The 18662-nt window shown below is 41.1% G+C and overlaps 1 protein-coding gene across 5 annotated transcripts in view; it reads right to left on the reverse strand.

Annotated features, from left to right (window-relative positions):
* Window positions 1–18662, reverse strand: part of SPATS2L (spermatogenesis associated serine rich 2 like) — a 165342-nt gene that overhangs the window by 10743 nt on the left and 135937 nt on the right. For all 5 annotated transcript variants that reach the window (XM_039222067.1, XM_039222066.1, XM_039222065.1 and 2 more), the window contains one exon: window positions 5264–5322. In XM_039222067.1, coding sequence (XP_039077998.1) covers window positions 5264–5322 — 59 coding nt within the window. The remainder of the gene's footprint in view (window positions 1–5263; window positions 5323–18662) is intronic.

Below are 18662 nucleotides of genomic sequence, written 5' to 3' on the forward strand. Positions count from 1 at the left end.
GTTCAGAAGCAATCAAGAGTTAAGATTTCCTGCAAACTATAAACCATTCTGCAGATAAACAGAGAAACATTGCCTTTGTATGCTGATACCAATGTTGAACTGTCAATAAAATAAGTAATCTGTAACTCATAAAGCCTAATTGTTTGCCAAACTACTCGAGTCATGCTTTGATTATTTACCAGGACTCCTCCTGACTCCCATTTACAATACCATGCAGATGAACAGAGGCTGATTTGTGCCTATAGTCTTTGAAAATACAGAGGAGCTAGTGTAAAATGTGTCCCTATGATGGCTGTGAAAAGAACTTCCATCTGAACATGGACGCTGTATTACTGAATGATGTCCCAGTTACCAGTCAGACTAGACGTCACAAAATGGTGGCCTACTAACATTTTGGGCCATAAAGTACCTATGTTTTGTTTGGTCTACACATTACTTTTACAAATTAGTTGTCCACATTTGAAAATTAGGAGATTCCATTTGGAAGGTGGATTTCTGGCTTCCCTTAAAATACTGGCATTTCTGGCCAAAGTTAGCCAGCATTCCCGTGTGGCAACCATTGGCTACCTCTGAGCTGTTGTCCATCATAGATGGAGCATGGCACCCATAACATAATCACTCTCTGCCCTGCTCATTGATATTACCAGCCTGGCCCCTGTAGGCATCTCCAATCATGGCAGAGGCTGCACTTTACTGTTCTTTGTGTCCACACAGCCTTGGACCTGGTACAAAGTGGGTACACACTATGTATGTTTGCTGACTGACTGACTGACTGAATCAATTCATTATTTAAAATAAGGAATATGCAGAGGGGCGCCTGGGTGGCTTAGTCGGTTAAGCGTCCAACTTTCACTTAGGTCATGATCTCGCGGTTCGTGGGTTCTAGCCCCGCGTCGGGTTCTGTGCTGACTGCCAGCTCAGAGCTTGGAGCCTATTTCAGAGTCTGTGTCTCCCTCTCTCTCTGACCCTCCCCTGCTCACGCTGTCTCTCTCTCTCCTAGAAATAAATAAAAACATAAAAAGAAAAATAAATAAAAGGAATATGCAGAGAAGGACAGAAGTTCCTTTTCTACAAGGGCCACTAAAGGGCCACTTATATTTAGCACTTAAACCTTTGGCTGATTATTTGTCTTGTCTGCCATTATAATTCACCACAGGAATGGGACTAAAGTCTGGAGTATGAAAAAATGATTCTTGAGTGGGAAGAAGAAACAAAGTACTTTGCTCTTGCAAACATAAAAAAGATATTCTGAAGGCCTAGACTTGATGAGCAGATAGTGAAGGGGTCAGGAGACCCTTAACGACTGCACAATTAAACAGATCTGACTTTTCTTAATGGATCATTTGTGGGACCAGTGACAATTAGGGATAATTTTACTTTTTGAGAGAAACTTGGCCTTCACACAAAAGATTTTGTAAAAATAAATATAAGTGTGTCCTAAAATAGGAATGCAGGTGCAAGATCACCAATAAATTCTGAGTTTACTCTCATGCAAATGTTCATGGAAATGAATACTTTGCATCAGCAAGTGTTGGGATGAGTTTTACATATAGTCTCATTAACATTTCAAAGCTTTTCATTATGAAAAAGGCTTAAAACTTGAGATCTAAAGCCAATATTCTGTGAGGATACCAACATTTTCACCTCAAAAACATCAATCACAGACACAAAAAGCAAAAACAAAACCAGATCAGATCCTAAGATTCATTGATCCCCAAATTTAAAATAGAATAATAAGTTATGTTTTGCAAGCACCATCCTTTTGGAAATCTATAGAGGGAGACAGTTTCATAAAGCTTTAATTTTCACTGCATTCATGACTTCATTAATATTATTCAGGTGCTCTTATAAACAGTATCTGGTATGCTGAAATCCATCTTCTCAATAGGACTTATACATTCCTTCAAGTTTTTGGAACACATTGGAAGCTTGCTCTTGGTGCCTGAACCATGGAAGAGTTTAGGACTTCTCAAATAACTTTCCTTAGCAGGGAGTGAAGTTGAAATGGGCACAAAGCTTTCAAGCACAAAGATTCTTTGAAACCCTTTTTAATCTTGGGAATCCTGTATTTTTACCTCATAATATATCTGTGTTTCTGTTAATATAAAGTCATGTTTTCTTCCCAGACTGTCAATCAATTTGATACCCCAAGAACACACCTATTTTGGCCTTCGACAAAATTTCCCTCAAACAAATTTCAAAAAAATTTCCCTCAAAGTCTGAGACCACAGCATGGCAACATGCTTTGTTTCTTCATCTGTAAATGTAATGATCATATATGCCTTGCAGGGTTATTGTGGCTAATTGAAATCACTGACGTGACATGTCCAGTGTCCTACACTAAAAAATGCTAACCTCAAATGTGATTAATAAAGTGAGATACAGTCATCTACAATATATGTCCTCTTTCTGCAACTACTAATATTGGATCCGACAGCCTACACTTAACTAATTACAATAATTCATTTAACAAACATCATGAAGTACCTACAGTCTTCTCAGCACTGTGTTAGATGCCATGACGGATAGAGGGGCTTATGTCATAACTGAGGAAATAATGTGTATAACATGCAGCAAATAGAAAATGAGGAAAGTACTCAAGATCATAGATGAGCAATCTCAAGACAGTGGTTGTAAAGACAGTTCAGTTCTTAGTGGAGGGAAATTCAGTGGTTCCTTCTGCCTGTGGAGAAGACATATAGTTGACACAGGCATGTCACCTGTGAGATGCTGCATAACCCCTTTGGACTCCATTTTCTGGCTGTCATATGAGAAGGCAGGACAGATCTCTTTACAGTAAGTGCTTTTCCCTTCTTGTACACATAGTGTGTCAGGCACTGGGCTAAGTGCCCGGCATATATTTTCTCACTTTATCTTTACAAAAACTAATTGAGATAGATACTATTCTTATCCCCCCTTTTCTGACAAGTAACCTTGGACTCTGAGAAGTTAACAAAATGGTTCAAGGTCACACAGCCAACAAATGGGTGGAACCTGGATTAGAACTCAGTTCTGCTTGCCTCCAATGCATGCAAAATGGCTTCCCCAGGATTATGGGCAGTTCTAAAACCAGAGCTATGGCATCAATTACTGAAATCAGGCAAACCCTGCCAACTGTCTTGCTATGCCAGCTAGGTTGAAAGCTCCTTATGTGCAGGTCCCAAAGTTTGGTGTTTGCTGCTTTAACCCAGTTTCTGACAGCACATAGCACATTCGAAGCACACAGTACATGTTTATTGACTGAATGAATTTTAAAAACGAGGATGCTCTCCTGAGATACTCCAAATCCCACAGGTCTTGGCACCTAATATTACTATCTCAAGGAGATAGAATGAACATGTGAAATCTGAGGTCTTTCGTTAATTTGTTAGAAAGTGACGTGCTAGTAGCTTTGTGTTTTGGTGCTACACAAACATTTGTGTCTGTGCTGGCTGTTAACATGTTTATCAATAGGACATGAAACTGAAAAGAAAAAATAAGCTATACCTGAGAAACAGGGAAAATCCCAAGTCATGTGGTAATCAACTTTTACTGAAGAAATCAACAAATTTCATAAGAATAAAATAATTTCACAATCAAGGGGATTGCATAACTACCTAAATATTCCACAGCTGAACCCTGGATCACATTGAGTTTTATTTAATAAAACTTGCTGTATTTTAGATTCTAACATGTTTCTTAAGATTATTTTTAAAAGATTGTGCAACAAACACACTGATAGCTATTTCCCATAAAAGGTGGCTACTGAATTACGACCAAGGGCCAGGCAAGAAAAATACAAAAAGAATGAAGCATCTGGTCTGATACTTCATTCTGGTGAAAAGAAAGGCATTGCAAAGGTGAAGGAATTTAGCTGAAACCAGGTGGAGGTACAGACTGGCATTCGTTCAACTAACAAGGTAACATTTGGGAAAGGATGAACAATTTTAAATGCCCAGGAGATATGAACTGGAAAAGTAAACCCCAGCTGAAAAACACGACTTTAGGGTCCCCATGAACAGCAGCATGCTGAATTTGATAAGAAAGGGCTCAGCAACTCCACTTGTGGCTTGGTGTTGAATCTGACTGAGCAATCTTGTCTCAGTTAAAATTTCCAGCCCATGAACCTCAGCCTATTTGAGATAGTTTAAACCTGTCCTACTAGCTGTTGAGCTACCTTACAACAGTGGAAAAAATCAGAATTAGAAACAAGTATAAAGGTAAAACCTCAAACCAAAGGTACGCTGATATTTTGTGTTAAATTTAGAAGTTTTGCAAGCATCAAGATCATCTGAATGTGCTTATTATTTAAACAGTTACATTATTACATTAAACCATCTCATTTGTGATTTCAACTTAAAACACATAATTGATTGTCTTTTGAGGTGTTAATCTGGCAGGTGTCAGCTGATTTGACTAAGTTTGTAAAGAGAAGGGAGAGTGTTTAAAAAAAACTTCATATTAGTATAATTCTAAGTTTGAATTATTAATCTTATAAGAGCTGCTTAAAAGCTTATAATATGTTGCTCTTAGGTTTATGAGTTTGCCTTGGGTGTCTGAAGTGCTCGAAAAAAATCAGATGCATTAAATTTATAAATGTACTTCAAAATGATAAAGGAAATTTAAGTAAGCTTCAAATGGACTAAAATATTTTTTTAGGGGAGTTTAATTTGTTAAACACGTGTTAGTTGAACCTAAGAAAGGACAAGTGAAAAGGACTGTAGAAATAACAGCAACAGGTGCGAATTGCAGGGGCACCTGCGTGGCCCAGTTGATTGAGCATCCGACTTTGGCTCAGGTCATGATCTCACAATGGTGGGTTCCAGCCCTGTGACAGAGCCCTGTGACAGCTCAGAGCCTGGAGCCTGTTCAGATTCTGTGTCTCTGTCTCTCTCTCTCTCAAAAATAAACATTAAAAAAAAAAAGATGTGTGAGTTGTGAAAGGTTAAAAACTTATGTTTTAAAATTTAATTCTAAATTCAATGTTATTTTAAACCCGATTAAAACTATCAGTAGTCCCTTATATGCACAAAAGTTTAAATAGCTGACACCCATTATTTGCTGAGTGCCTTATTCTGCTGTGTGCTCAGTGGTGCTACTCCTCTGACCTTGTTCCACAGGAGGTTCCTGAGGTTTCAGGGGCTAAGTGACTTGCCTGAGCTTATAGAGCTCATTAGTCAGTGTGAATTTTAGGACCCCACTCAGAATCCATATCACTGTCAGTCGACCTATGGATTGCTTCCGACTGGGAGGCTCCTGACCAAACAACCATGTGTCTACTTACTGGCTTCTTCTTTAACTTTATCCATTTCTGCCATTAATGAAACTTCTTTGTCAATGATGCTGGGGGGGTGGGGGAAGAGGAGGGAAACAAAAACAAAAGCAAAGAATGCTTAATCAAAGATAAACTTTTAATAAGTGCTGGAAGTAAAAGAAAAATTATTTTCATCAAACAAAAGACAAAATTATCATAAATATTTCTATGTTACAATGCCAGCAGCACACTCTGCCTTTTCCAAAAATGAGGCAACACGGAAGGGATGCTCTCAAGTATTTTATAGTGACATCTGCTGATTAAATCATCATCAGAAAATCTAAAAAAGAAAGCCTTTTCAGACTTTCAGAATTGTGCTGCTTTGAATTTAAATTTGGGAGTATTTTTGCCCTATGAATTCCAAAGTTCCACAACAATGTAATAAGTATTTGAAAAGCTGCCACTTGGGTTATCAAGGCCTGTAGCTCTCAAATGTCTCCGTGCATAGCTCCTCCAGATTCTGGCTGGGAGGCAGGGAGGTGAGCCCATCTCTGATGCAGGTGGTCTTGGGACATACCTTGGGAAATATCGTCTGGGTCCATCCATCCACGTGTTCTAAGAGTCTATGCCTTGTCATTCCCCCAAAGAAGCATTTCAACTTCAAATTACCTTTTTTCCCTCCCATTATATATTTTTTTGGTTAGTCCTCTGAAAAAAGTATTACCTGCATAAAGTAAGTAATTACCTGTACAGAAGTTCATTTCTCTTCCATCCTGAATCCTAGTTCCCTTCATAACAGCAACACACGTGAGAATTCCCTTATACAGTTGATTCTTGAACAACATGGGTTTGAACTATGTAGGTCCACTTATATGTGGATTTTTTGGGGGGAGGGTAAATACAGTATGGTACCATAAATGTGTTTTCCTTAATGATTTTCTTAACAATATTTTCTCTTCTCTAGATTACTTTATTATAAGAACACAGTATATGATACATACAACATACAAAATATATATTAATTGACCCTTTATATTATTGGTAAGGCCTCTAGTCAATGGTTGGCTGTAAGTTAATTTCTGGGAGGAGTGAAAAGTTATATGCAATCTTTTGATTATGCGGGGGGGGCACCTCCCCCCTCCCCACATTGTTTAAGAGTCAACTGTATATCCTTTCATAAGGATATATTCTTATGTACAAATAAGCATAGATGTGAGAGGTTTTTAAATTTTCATTTCCATCCTAAATATTTCAATATATATATCTCAAAAAGATAAGGACTTTTTGGGACTATAACCATAGCATTAACATAATACCTAAAAATATTAATAATAATTTAATGTTATCAGTGTCAAATCTCCCTAATTGTCCCATACATATTTTTTAACAGTTTGACCAGGATCTAAGTAAGTCCCGTGCACTGCAACTGGCTGATTGTCTATTAAATCTGTTTTCATCTATAGATTCCCTCCCATCTCTTTTTTTTTCTTCTTTGCAACTCATTTGTTGAATACACCAGGTTGTTTGTACTATTACACTGTCCACGGTCTGAATTTTACTTAATGCATCTCCATGGTATTATTTACCCATTCTTTTAATTTTCCTATGAATTTGTTATGAGATACAGAAATCTGATTAGATTCAGATTTGTTTTTTTCTTTTTGGAAGACTATCTTATGTTACCTGTTTATACCAGCAGACACATAGTGACACAACACAGTTATAAATATTCTTTGGAATATTTGGAAAAAATATTGGAAAAAAAAATCAAACCTGAATGTATACAGATTCTTCCATCGCATAACAAATTTATAGGAAACACAAAGGGCATCTCTATTTTTTATATTAGCCATTGGATGACCATTGCCTATTTCAATAGGATTCTAAAATGGGGATATTCAAATTCTATCACTCTTTCATTTATTTACTGGAAGTTTCCACAAAGAGAAACTTTCTCTTATCAGCTATTTGGGTTATCATGCAGTACAGTTTATGTAGGTAAGGCCGGGTAAATGCCGATATATAAGTTTTCAAAATGATACTCCTTAGCATCCCTCCAAAGTAACCAATAAGGTTTCTTTTTTTTTTTGCTTGTTTTATAGTTTGATTATGAACTCATAATTAATATGCTTTAATACACTGCAGTTACCATCCATAATTATTACCTGTTTTAAAAGATGTACTTTGTTTCCCCTCCCTCAGGTGTACTTTTAAATTTTAAAGTGTATTGAAAACTTATTTCCTCTTAAGAGGAATATTTTGTAATATTTGTCAAGGTAAGAAGGGATATATCTATAGGAGTTCTGGGGCTCCTCATCCAGATGATGTAACCTGAACACCTGGAGAGTAATGACAGTGTGCTGAGAAGCTCAGCTCTTTCCAACCAGGAAATCCTCATGAAAAGAACTGATGTGTACAGTGAATGGCAAATTCTCCAGAGCTGGTCTCTAGACCGAATCCATCAAGTATGGATATCAACTATCTCCATGACGTACATGGCTTAAGGTCACTGGATGTGAGCACATCAGGATACCTGTACCTTATTTATTGACCTTAAGTAGGTATGATGTCAATGTGCTTTAAATAGAGGGAATACAAAAGAAGGAAGTCTTTATCCTGTCTCTGTCCCAGCTTATTCAGTTCCCTTCCTTGGAGCTCTCTACCATCACCAGCTTCTGGCACTTCTTTCCAAAGACCATCTATTCATAAACCAGCATATGTTTATTAATCATATGAAATGATGAGTTCAGCCAATAGGCTTATGCTCCTGTGATTATAAGGTATATTTAGTTTCTCTGCCAAATTCACATGTAGCCAATACAGGCCAAGCAACTTTTTTTGCTTTTAACAACCCACTCAGAGAGGGCTGTTCTGTGTTAGTTTAGGAAAAGAAGGCTAATGGATAGGGTATTAGGCAGATAAGAGGAGAACCTAGAAATCTGGACTCAGGAGCCCCAATTACAATATGATTAAGCTGTTCTGCCTGAGAAAATGTTTTGAATTCTACCTCCTACAGAAAGAGAGGCAGAAGAGAGAGGGAGAAAGATCAGCAAGAAGGCTGTACAGGGTGAAGAGCCTGGGAGAAATCACCAGTAGTGGGCTGGGCAAAATAACTTCCGAGAGCCAAAGGGTCTAAGGTGTACACTGTGAGGAGTGTAATGTGAGCCTCCCTGGGGACCACTCGATCTTTGCCGTGCTTGGTGCAGCCCATCTGAATGTGTGCAACTGTACACACACGGTGGCCAAGGAGGTGGCTGGGTTCCACGTTTGGGTCGATATGAAGCTGAACAGATGGGAAGGCAGACTGAGGGTGAGAATGTTAAGCCCATCGTCACCCTCGGAACTGGCACAAATCTTAGACAGGTCTTTTGACTTCCACTGGATCTGAACAGGAGTCCAGGACAACTTCTTAGGAACTTAGGAGCAGAGATATTACAGCTGAAAGATGGGCTACAGGTCATGTGAGCCCTGCAGATAGCCTGTGCTCCATTCTCTTCACCAAAGGAGTGCAGCAGGATTGCACAGGTTTGGGACGGCTGTGCAGGAATGTGCCACAAAGAGCACTAGAAATGAGGCACACAAAGTATCATCCCTTGTACAAGGATCTGCTGAGTGCCTGCGGTGTGCCAGCAAGGGTGTTGGGCAGGGAATGCGGCTGTGGATGAAGCCCCCTGCCATCCCTGTGGAGCCTACAGTCTTGGGGAAAGCTGAGACCTGCCAAACTTACTGGGGAAAAGCAAAAACCAGACGGGAAGAAAATGATGGCAAGAAGAAATTCCTCCTCCTTCACCAAACCTCTTTCTAATTAGAGTCAGGGGGATTTGAGGGCACACACAACTAAAGGAAATACACGCACCTAACACGAGAGTGGGTGTCATTAGCTTTCCCGTGGGTGGAGGAGGAGCACAGTGCGGGGAGTGCCCGGGAAGCCGCCCACCGTGCTCCCGTGCACTCAGTCCTGGAACAAGGCGGACCCGCGAACCCTGCAGCCTGCGTGTCTGCGTGTTGAGAGGGGAGATTGGTGGAGGAGCGGGCCTTTGCTAATTTCTTTACTAGCTACAAGATCATGGCAAATTCTTGTTGATTAAATTTGTTAACATAATTATGTGCCCAGAGGGTTTACATGATGGACATTTGAGGTATAACACATATCCCCAAGTCTAACACATAACAAAGCTGGATATTCATACAGTGGTTAGTTTGGGCCTTCTGGGCTAGCAACAGGAGGAGGGAGGAAAGTTTTCACAATCAATTGTTAATCTGCTTAATGCCCACTGGAGGATGTGAAAAAGCCTGTGAAGTTGGCATCAAACCATGCTTCCATTCCTCTGAGTATTTCGACAAAAGATTGTCCTCAAGTGTCTTAGTAATTCAAGCATTGCTATGTATGACTGCTTTCAAAACTCATGTGCAGAAAGGCAAGCCAGGAATCTCTGCTTAGTCAGGACCCTGCTCAGGACCCATGAACTGACGGCAAACCGGGATTAGGTGCCAGACTGAAGCAGCTCCCTCTGAGCCTCCCTCAGGAATCTCAATAAGATACACCTGAGGGTCTCTTTGGCTTTCACTTCCAAGGCAGCAGGACTACGGAAGGGAAGTAGACACAGAGGGTGAAGAGGGTTTAGTAGTAAAGGCCAGCCTGTTCCCTAGCGGACTGTCAGACAGTGAGGAGCCAGCGTCACATTGAGCTGAGAGCCAGATAGAAGGCAGGGTCAGCAAGACTGTCTGAAACCTTCCAAATGCCCTCAGGGCCTGACATCACAGAGTTCTTTCATCAGTGCCCTGTGTGGGTCCTCCTGGATCTTCTTAGAGGTCCTAGGACAGATTCATACCCTGAGTGCACCTGATGAAAGCCTCTGCAGGCTGGTAAGGACAGAGGGTGCCGGGCAAAACTCTGGGATGCAGTTACCAGATATGAAGGGCAGGAGCGAGGGTCTTGAGAGGATTGACATTAGAGAGTAGAAGAGTCACAGAGAAATTAAAGGCAGGGTCACAGACCACATTCCTAGTGAGTACAGAAAGGACACATGTTTGCTTTTTAGGTATACCTGTGCAGACAGAGGTCAGCCCTGAGTTGCCTTAAAATGAGAGCTGATCGTAACTAACACATCCTGAGTGCTTACTGTGTGGTAGGCAGAATAGGTAGAGCACTAGCACTTTACTAGAATGACCTTGTTTAAGCTTCATGAAACCCCAGAAGTTATGAGTTCTGTTCTCTTCTCACCACAGGGCCTTGGCACATGCCCCTCCTTCTGTTGGAAGACAACCCTCCTCCCCAACTCTGCCTTGCTTCACCTTATTAACTGTGAGTCTTCCTTCAGGTCTCCACTAAAACTATCACTTTTTCAGGGAAGCTCTGAATTTTAAAAAACTTCTACTTTATGGTCTTAGACAATTGTGGGTTGCTTGACAAGAAACTGCTCAATAGTAACAACAGCCAACTCATGGAAAGAGCCCAAATGTCCATCGACTGATGAATAGATAAAGAGGATGTGGTACACACACACACACACACACACACACACACTGAAATATTACTACTCAGCCATTGAAAGAATCTTGCCATTTGCAATGATGTGGATGGAAACAGAGTATTATGCTAAGCAAAATAAAAAAAGATAAATACCATATGCTTTCATTCATATGTGGAATTTAAGAAACAAAACAGATGAACACAGGGGAAAGAAAAAAAGGGAGACAAACCATAAGAGACTTTTTTATTAATTTTTTTTAAGTTTTTATTTTTACAAGAGAGAGCATGAGCAGGTAAGAGGCAGAAAGAGAGGGTGACACAGAATTTGAATCAGGCTCCAGGCTCTGAGCTCTCAGCACAGAGCCCGACATGGGTTCGAACTCAAGAACTGTGAGATCATGACCTGAGCAAAGTCGCTTAACCAAGTGAGCCACCCACGTGCCTCAACAGACTCTTAACTCTAGAGAACATTTGCTGGAAGGGAGGTGGGTGGGGAAATGGGCATTAAGTAGGGCACTTGTGTTGAGCGTTGGGTATCACTAAATTCTACTCCTGAAAGTCATATTACACTATATGTTAACTAACTAGAATTTAAATAAAAGCTTGAAACATAAAAAAAAGAAACTGCTCAATAGTGATAAATGAGAGGGAAGACAACATATTCATTTCTTCCTGTGGGATAGCAATAATGAAACTTTTTAATTGGTATACTGTAGTGCTTGCATATAAATCATGTTTAAGCAAAAATTTATATAATTTTTGTCACTGATGGAATCTAATTATTTGAGACATAAGCTTATGAATAAAAGTGCAATGATAATCACCAAACCACACAGGGTTTGGCTCAGAATCAAAACAGGTAGTTGATGATTCTGTATGCAAATTGGGGTGGTAATAAATTATTGAAATTTGTGCTTTCCCCTGCTAATCATCTGCAGTTCTTGGTTTTGAACATTTTTGCTTTGGAGCTGTAATCCTCTGTACTTGACAGAAATACTGAACTCTTTAGCCCTTCACTGACCACTAAAAGTTCTTTAAATGGTGGGATAAGGTCCTCTGGAGGGCACCAGACTTAAGACACATCGAACATGTTTTACATAAGCTGAGCTCAAATAAAACCTATGCTGACCTCACATGTTTCAGATGTGCCCTTTATCCTTCCAAAAACACATCTTCTCATTTTATCTAAACTGTCTGGATAGTAAAATTTTATTCTGTTGTCATAAAAAAGCTTTTATTATTAAAGCAATAAGGTGTAAGGAGGAGATTACCATGGCAAAGCCTTTATGGTTTATTATATAGTTAATCACAGAGATAAAGTGTCATTTTATAAAAATGTTTCCAATGTCTTGATTCTTTTCTATAGAGGACTTATAATAACAATAATAAAAAGAATCAGAGAGGCACTTCAGCAGGAAGAGATTTATCATTTTCTGCTCTGTGAAAAGCTCCTCTCTAAATCCAGAGACTAAGACACTGAGTGACGAAAGGGCTTCATTTGGAAGCCGGGGGCACCATGTTGAGTCCAGTGCTCTTTGTCAATAAAGATGCTGTGATGGGAGGGCAGCCATGGGACTGTCAGTGGCTGATAAGCCGGAGAGCAGAACCTGCTGGTGGGTACTGGGGAATGAAAGCGGGATTTCAAAGGGAATTTCAAGACATCAATCTGCAACAGCAGCCAGACTCCATGTTAAAGCGTTAAAACAAGACCACGGCTCATGGCCATGAGTTTGCGTTAGGGAGGCGGTGGTGAGAGAAACCGCTCGGGACCATCTGATTCCAGACCATCTGGCTTCGGGACCTGCTTGTGGATAAAGCGCTTACCTTCTCAGCTGCCACACAGAACAAAGCGGGCGGAGTGGAGGAGTGGAGGGGCAGGATGAGAATCCTGCAGGAGAGCCTCCTGTCCCCCAGTTCAATACAGAGAACAGGGCTGTGGGGACTGCCGGGGGGGAAGAAGGTGATGTGCCAGCCTTTCTGGCATGCACTGAAGAGCACAGAGCAAGCAAATGAGTGATAAAGTCAGAAAGCCAGACTTCTGTATAAAGAATTTCCCTCTTTCACGAAAGAGAAAGAGCTCCCTCCTACCGCACCAGGAGGAAGAACTGTGAATGCCCAGAGGAATGCCAGCTGAGCACCCGGCCCCTCATAGTGCCCGGGGGCCACCATGTGGGCCTTGAGCTGGGGAGCTAGCACTGATCGAAGAGGCTGCCTGTCCTGTCCATGAATTCCCTTCTCCTGGGTCAGAGGAAAGTGCCCACCAGGCGGATGGCAGAAAAACCTCCCTTTATTAAACATTTAAGGTGTACTACACTGTTACCATGGGTACCATTTCCAGTCCAACTCCCCTAGTATTAGCAGGAATTCTTGGGCCCAGGGTTCCAGCTCACCCATTTCTCAACTATTACCGTGGTTAACAGAGCTTCTGTCCTTTGCCTGACAGGCACAAACATCATGAGACTGTGTGGTTTCCTAGGGTCAGAGGACTGGCACCTTTACCACTCACAACAGGTGCCCACAAATGGCACCCAGGATCTTGCATGCTGTCAATTCCCTGTTCCCCTTTTCTCTGTTCCACTTCCTGAAGGGTAGCAGAGTATGCCCCCCCCCCCAATATGGCACTTGAAAAACAGCCGATGCAGAGAGATGCTGTCTCTGAACTCCCCTCATCTGCCTGAAGACAGAGCCCCCAAAGGAACTCAGCTGTCATAAATCCCCTCCTGGGGAGTTTTGCCAACCAGGTAAGATTACTGACTCCAGTCACGGGAGAGGAGACTAGAAGTCAACACCACACTCAGACACACTTTGTCACAAATGATCATACTTCCTGTCTGTTCTTCTAAGGGCCCACTCATCTTTCCTAAGAATCACTTACTCTCCCTTGAGAGGCCTATATACCCCCCGACCCCTTTCCCTGTTAACACAGTATTTAATTCTGAATTCTAAGCCACTGTGGGAGCTCCTTGTTTCCCCCTCGGTATCTCCTGTGTATACATGAGGTGCATATGTTAATAAACTTGTTTTTCTCTTATTAATCTTTAAAATGCTTTTTAACATTTATTTTTGAGAAAGAGAGCAAGACAGAACATAAGCAGGGAAGGGGCAGAGAGAGAGAGAGAGAGCGCGAGACCCAGAATCTGAAGCAGGCTCTGAGCTGTCAGCACAGAGCCCGATGCGGGCCCAAACCCAGGAGCCTTGAGATCATGACCTGAGCCAAAGTTGGATGCTTAACTGACTGAGCCACCCAGGTGCCCCTTATTAATCTTCTATTACAGGGATCTTGGCTGAGAGCAAAGAGGGTAGAGGGACCATTATTTTTCCTGCCCTTTATCCCCGTCTTGTCCTCTCTCCTGTGCCCTGGAAGCTGGTCACTGGTGTCACTCACTCAGGTTCTGTGATTCCTTTTCCTTCTCTTCCCATGTGATCATGTCCTCTAAAGTCTACCCCAGAAGTGTCTCTCCCACGCTGCTCCTCTGGGAGCCGCTTACATTCCAGGCTCAGTACAAGTAGCTGGCTACGTTACATTCTTTAGTTTTGTGGGGATTCCTGGGTCTGTCACATTCTACTCGGTATCTTTTCCTGCTTAGGTTTCACAACAAGTGGCGTTCCTTTTTATAATTGGGATTCTTCTTTTCTGGATGCAGCAGTGGTGACAAACTGATCTCTGTAAAGACTTCCTGAATGCCACCGTTTTATCTGGCAAACACCCAAAATCCAACATACAAGTCTACAGCATGTAGAGTGAGCTGGGACACAGCCTTCTGGAAAGCTTAGTCGTCGGGACTATCAGGGAAATAAAGCAGTGGTGACTCTGACCATGAATCACACTTAAAATATAAAGCAGTTCAAATCCCTCTGGCTGTCAATGAATGCAATAACTGCACTCAATTTGCCAATCAGGCTGAGCCCGTTTTAGTTCTATTTCTTTTATCAGAGGTAATGTTAATGTTAATATCTCTTAGTTGCATATTTTATATTGGAATCCTACAATGATTCAAATCACAGTCAATGAATATTTCATCACACTGTGTGAGGTGCAGTTGTGGAATGAGACATGTGCAGATTTAGCATAAGGACTGACTCCCAATACTTATAAAATCCAGGAGTTCCTCAAAAAGCAATTAGCTAATTGAAAAAAAAAACAGGGATTCTTTTTCTTCTCAGAATTTAAAATGATACCAGAGTTGCAAAATCCTATACATTGTACAAATCATGCAATATCCCATGTTCAGCTGAAAAATCTATACTCCTTGTAAACCTCCATTTAGAATTTTACATATGATTTCATGTAATAATATAATTTCTTATCTTTGCTAATTATTTCTTAAATTTTTTGAAAATATTTATTTATGAGAGAGGCAGAGACAGAGGTGAGCGGGGGAGGGGCAGAGAGAGAGAGAGAGACAGAATCTGAAGCAGGCTCCAGGCTCTAAGCTATCAGCACAGAGCCTGATGTGGGGCTCAAACTCACGAACTGCGAGATCTTGACCTGAGCTGAAGTCGGAGGCTTAACCAAGCCACCCAGGTGCTCCTTTGCTAATTATTTCTTAGTTTTGTTTCTTTCCATGGGGTCACTATTCGGGGAAAGTAATATAACTGTATTTCAGTTTCTATAGCTGTAAACATTATCATTTACTCCCACTCCCTTAAAAAAAATGAATACTAATTCTATGGGGAAAAAAGCAAGCTTTTATCTGTGGATATTAACTGTCTTATAGCACAGGAGTGCCATTTAAGGAACAGAGTTAACATTCTTCACATTTTAATTTCATTTTACATGCTCATTTAAAAAGCTGGAAAATATAGAAAGCAGGATAAAATAAAACACTTTTCAAAATAAAACAAAATAAGGCAAAATATCTCTTCATTTCATACCCAAAATAGAGTCAACCACTCAGAACACTGACTGTTGCATTTCTTTCCAATTTGGGGGGTTGGGAGGAGAGGCTTCTATGCAGAAGCCATCACGGTTGTTTAACACAACTAGGAGGAATAGAAACTGGAAGAGACTGATATGGCCCAAGGAGTCACAGCAATGCTGGCCCACATCCAGCCCAAGGCGCCCGTCTGGCGGAGATGGCTCCTGGCCTCCTGATGGGCTCTTGTGTGAGAAGGGGACCTGGGCACCTGACGCTCTTCACCACCCAGCACCTCCAGCCTCACTGCCCTAGTCCGCTGGCTTCCCAAGTGGGAGGAACAAATGAAATGTTAAACTTCATATACTTTTTATTTTAGAAAGTAGACTTTCCTCATTTCCAGTATACAGATTAAACAGTGGCATACTGTTTATAATGTGTGACTTATAACTAAGTTTTCTGGTTCGAGAGGGATGTGCTCATAATTCATCTATTAATGGAATGAGACTCAGGGGATGTACTCCTCCCAGAGGGTACACTGCGGTCTCTCATGTTTGTGGTTCCTCGTGTTGTTTCTTCTGCATGGAATCCTCTCTTCCTTCTCAGTCTGACAAATTCCTAGCCTTACTTCAAGTGCCAGCTCCAGCGTCGCCTCTGTGATGGGCCCTTTCCCTTACAGCCAGAAACTCTCCCCTGACAGTTTTTGCCAAACTGCATCCCACAGCTTGCTTCTGTCCACTCTCACTACACCTTGGACCTTTTTTGGAAAGACATCATCTTCTATCCCTCAGTATTTCTAGCAGTGCTTCTTCAAGTGTGGTCCTCAGACCAGGAACACTGGCCCCCCCTGTGCCCATTAAATGCAGATGTCTGGGCTCCAGTTGCACCCACAGAAGCAGAGCCCCTGGGAAGGGGCCTAGGTGCTCCCTGTGTGTTCCAAAGTTTGAGAAACACCAGTTCGTGACACATTCATCTTCCTACTGGCTGGGTGAATGAAGAAAGGGGAAAAGAAAGCAGAGAGAAGGCATGGCAAGACGTGAAAGGGGAATGAGGGTTGGTCTGGTAGCCATGGTGGCCATTTAGAAGCAGGGGTCAAAAGGCTTTTGCCTTACTACTCTCTTCAGCAAGCAATGACAGTAGAAACTTGTGTTGGGATATCCATATCTCATAGCTGGGATCCCTGCATGCTAAACAGAAAAGTGGAGAAGGACAACTTCTTCCCATTGTCTTGGTTCAGAGAGAAAGAAATTTACTAAACACTTATCTGGAAGGGAAGAAAACCAACCTAGATAAGTCAGGCTAGAGATTTACTAGAATAATCTGAGAAATGCATACATTGTACACGAATCTTCACAAAACCCCTAGAAAGTGACAGCAGTTCCCCATTTTGTAGCTGAGTAGAAGAAACTCAACAAATGTGTGGAGATGAGATTTAAACCCTATTCTAACACTACACCCCATGCTTCCTAATTAAGCAGTTAATAAGCCTTGGAAAATGTGACTTTTGTTAGAATATGGCTTACTAAGAACCAAAAGTTTACAGTCACTGGAAGAACAATGTAACTGGCATATAAGTAATTCTGTTATACTCACTTCAGGCACAGCCTGTTATGCGATTTCTTGCTGTCCTAGGTGACAAATTGCCCAAAATGATTCCTTAGTCTCACCCTCAGAGATTACAGTCTCACTCTATATCTGTGTAATAAACAGAAATAAGTCCTAAGATCTACTCTATCCCACTTTGGAAACTATAATATATTTTATATTTACACTAATATATATGAACAAATTTGTCTTATTTTCCTGGTGAAAATGGATTATATACTATAGATTAAAACACACACACACACACACACACACACACACACACACACCCCATACTCTCCATCTGGGATTGTACAGATAGAACAATTTGCTTAATTCCATTTTCTATTTCTATTCTGTGATGAAAACTAACCCCATTTTCAGGAGCATGTTTCCAGGCAGGTATGATTCACAGCCTTCCTTTGCTGAAAAGATTCAGAAATCTTTTCAGATTTCAGGCTGAAATCAAAATCAACTTCTTGTCCCCCAGCTCTTATTGTGGGTCTGTTATTCCAGAGAAGGCTGCGGTGAAAGGGAAGCTGACCTCCAATGCCGAGTGTGAGACGGACATAACGTATGGAGGTAATCACACACGTAGCTCAGAAAGGCTATTAATACAAGGTGCTATTTACGCTGGTTTCCTGGGGACCATCCCCAACTGGAAAGGCCAGTTCTGTACTGTTTTGTATTTATCAATCTGCTCTTCCTTCATGTCGACTGATTCACTCAGTCCTTGCAGTGGCCCTGGGGAAACATCTAATGTGGAGGAAAACTTCAGGGAGGAAAGAAAATAGGAAAAGAGAAGCTTTCACCTCCAAAGAGTGAGCTACACCTATTTAGAATGACACATATTCACAAACGAGGCAAGATTTGAAATACAGTGTACCACAGGGACTTGCCTTAGTCACAAAGTCACAGGAACCTTGAGTTTCTCTGCAGTTTATGGTATTTACCCTTTTCACAATTTCAGAATGGATGCCGGAGCTTATTTCTGTTTATTAGACTGGTGCAGAGTAAGGAAAAGGAGTCATTCTGGGCAATTTGTCAGCTAGGACAGCAACAAAACCCATACATATGGCTCTCCTGAGGCATGAATATATTTATTAGCCTCTTCCATCACTGCCTCTTGATATCCTTTGCAGGTGTATGTTTATCTCCATACTGTGGGTTCTTTTAATATGCTGGCATAATCTCGAATATTCGGTGTGGGGAGGAGGAATGGGCTTGTTTAATTTCCGTTGTATAGTTCTGTGTACAAGTCACAAGCAGGTGGGTACTTAGAAAAATCATCTGATGAGAAGTAAAGAGATTAGTTAGAAAATCATTGTTGGTACAGGTTTTGATCAATGGGAAGATTATATTTCTTTCCAAAGCAGAAGGACATAGAGACTGTTTTATTAAATTTCTTTTAAAAACCATGAAAAATAGAATGCAGACTCCTGATTTTGTCTTTATTACACGTTTATCTAAGGAGTTGGCAAAATCTAGCAATCATGTAACACATTGCTGGTATTTT

The sequence above is a fragment of the Hyaena hyaena genome, unplaced genomic scaffold, assembly GCF_003009895.1.
Source record: "Hyaena hyaena isolate Hyena2069 unplaced genomic scaffold, ASM300989v1 scaffold_1050, whole genome shotgun sequence".
NCBI lineage: Eukaryota > Metazoa > Chordata > Mammalia > Carnivora > Hyaenidae > Hyaena > Hyaena hyaena.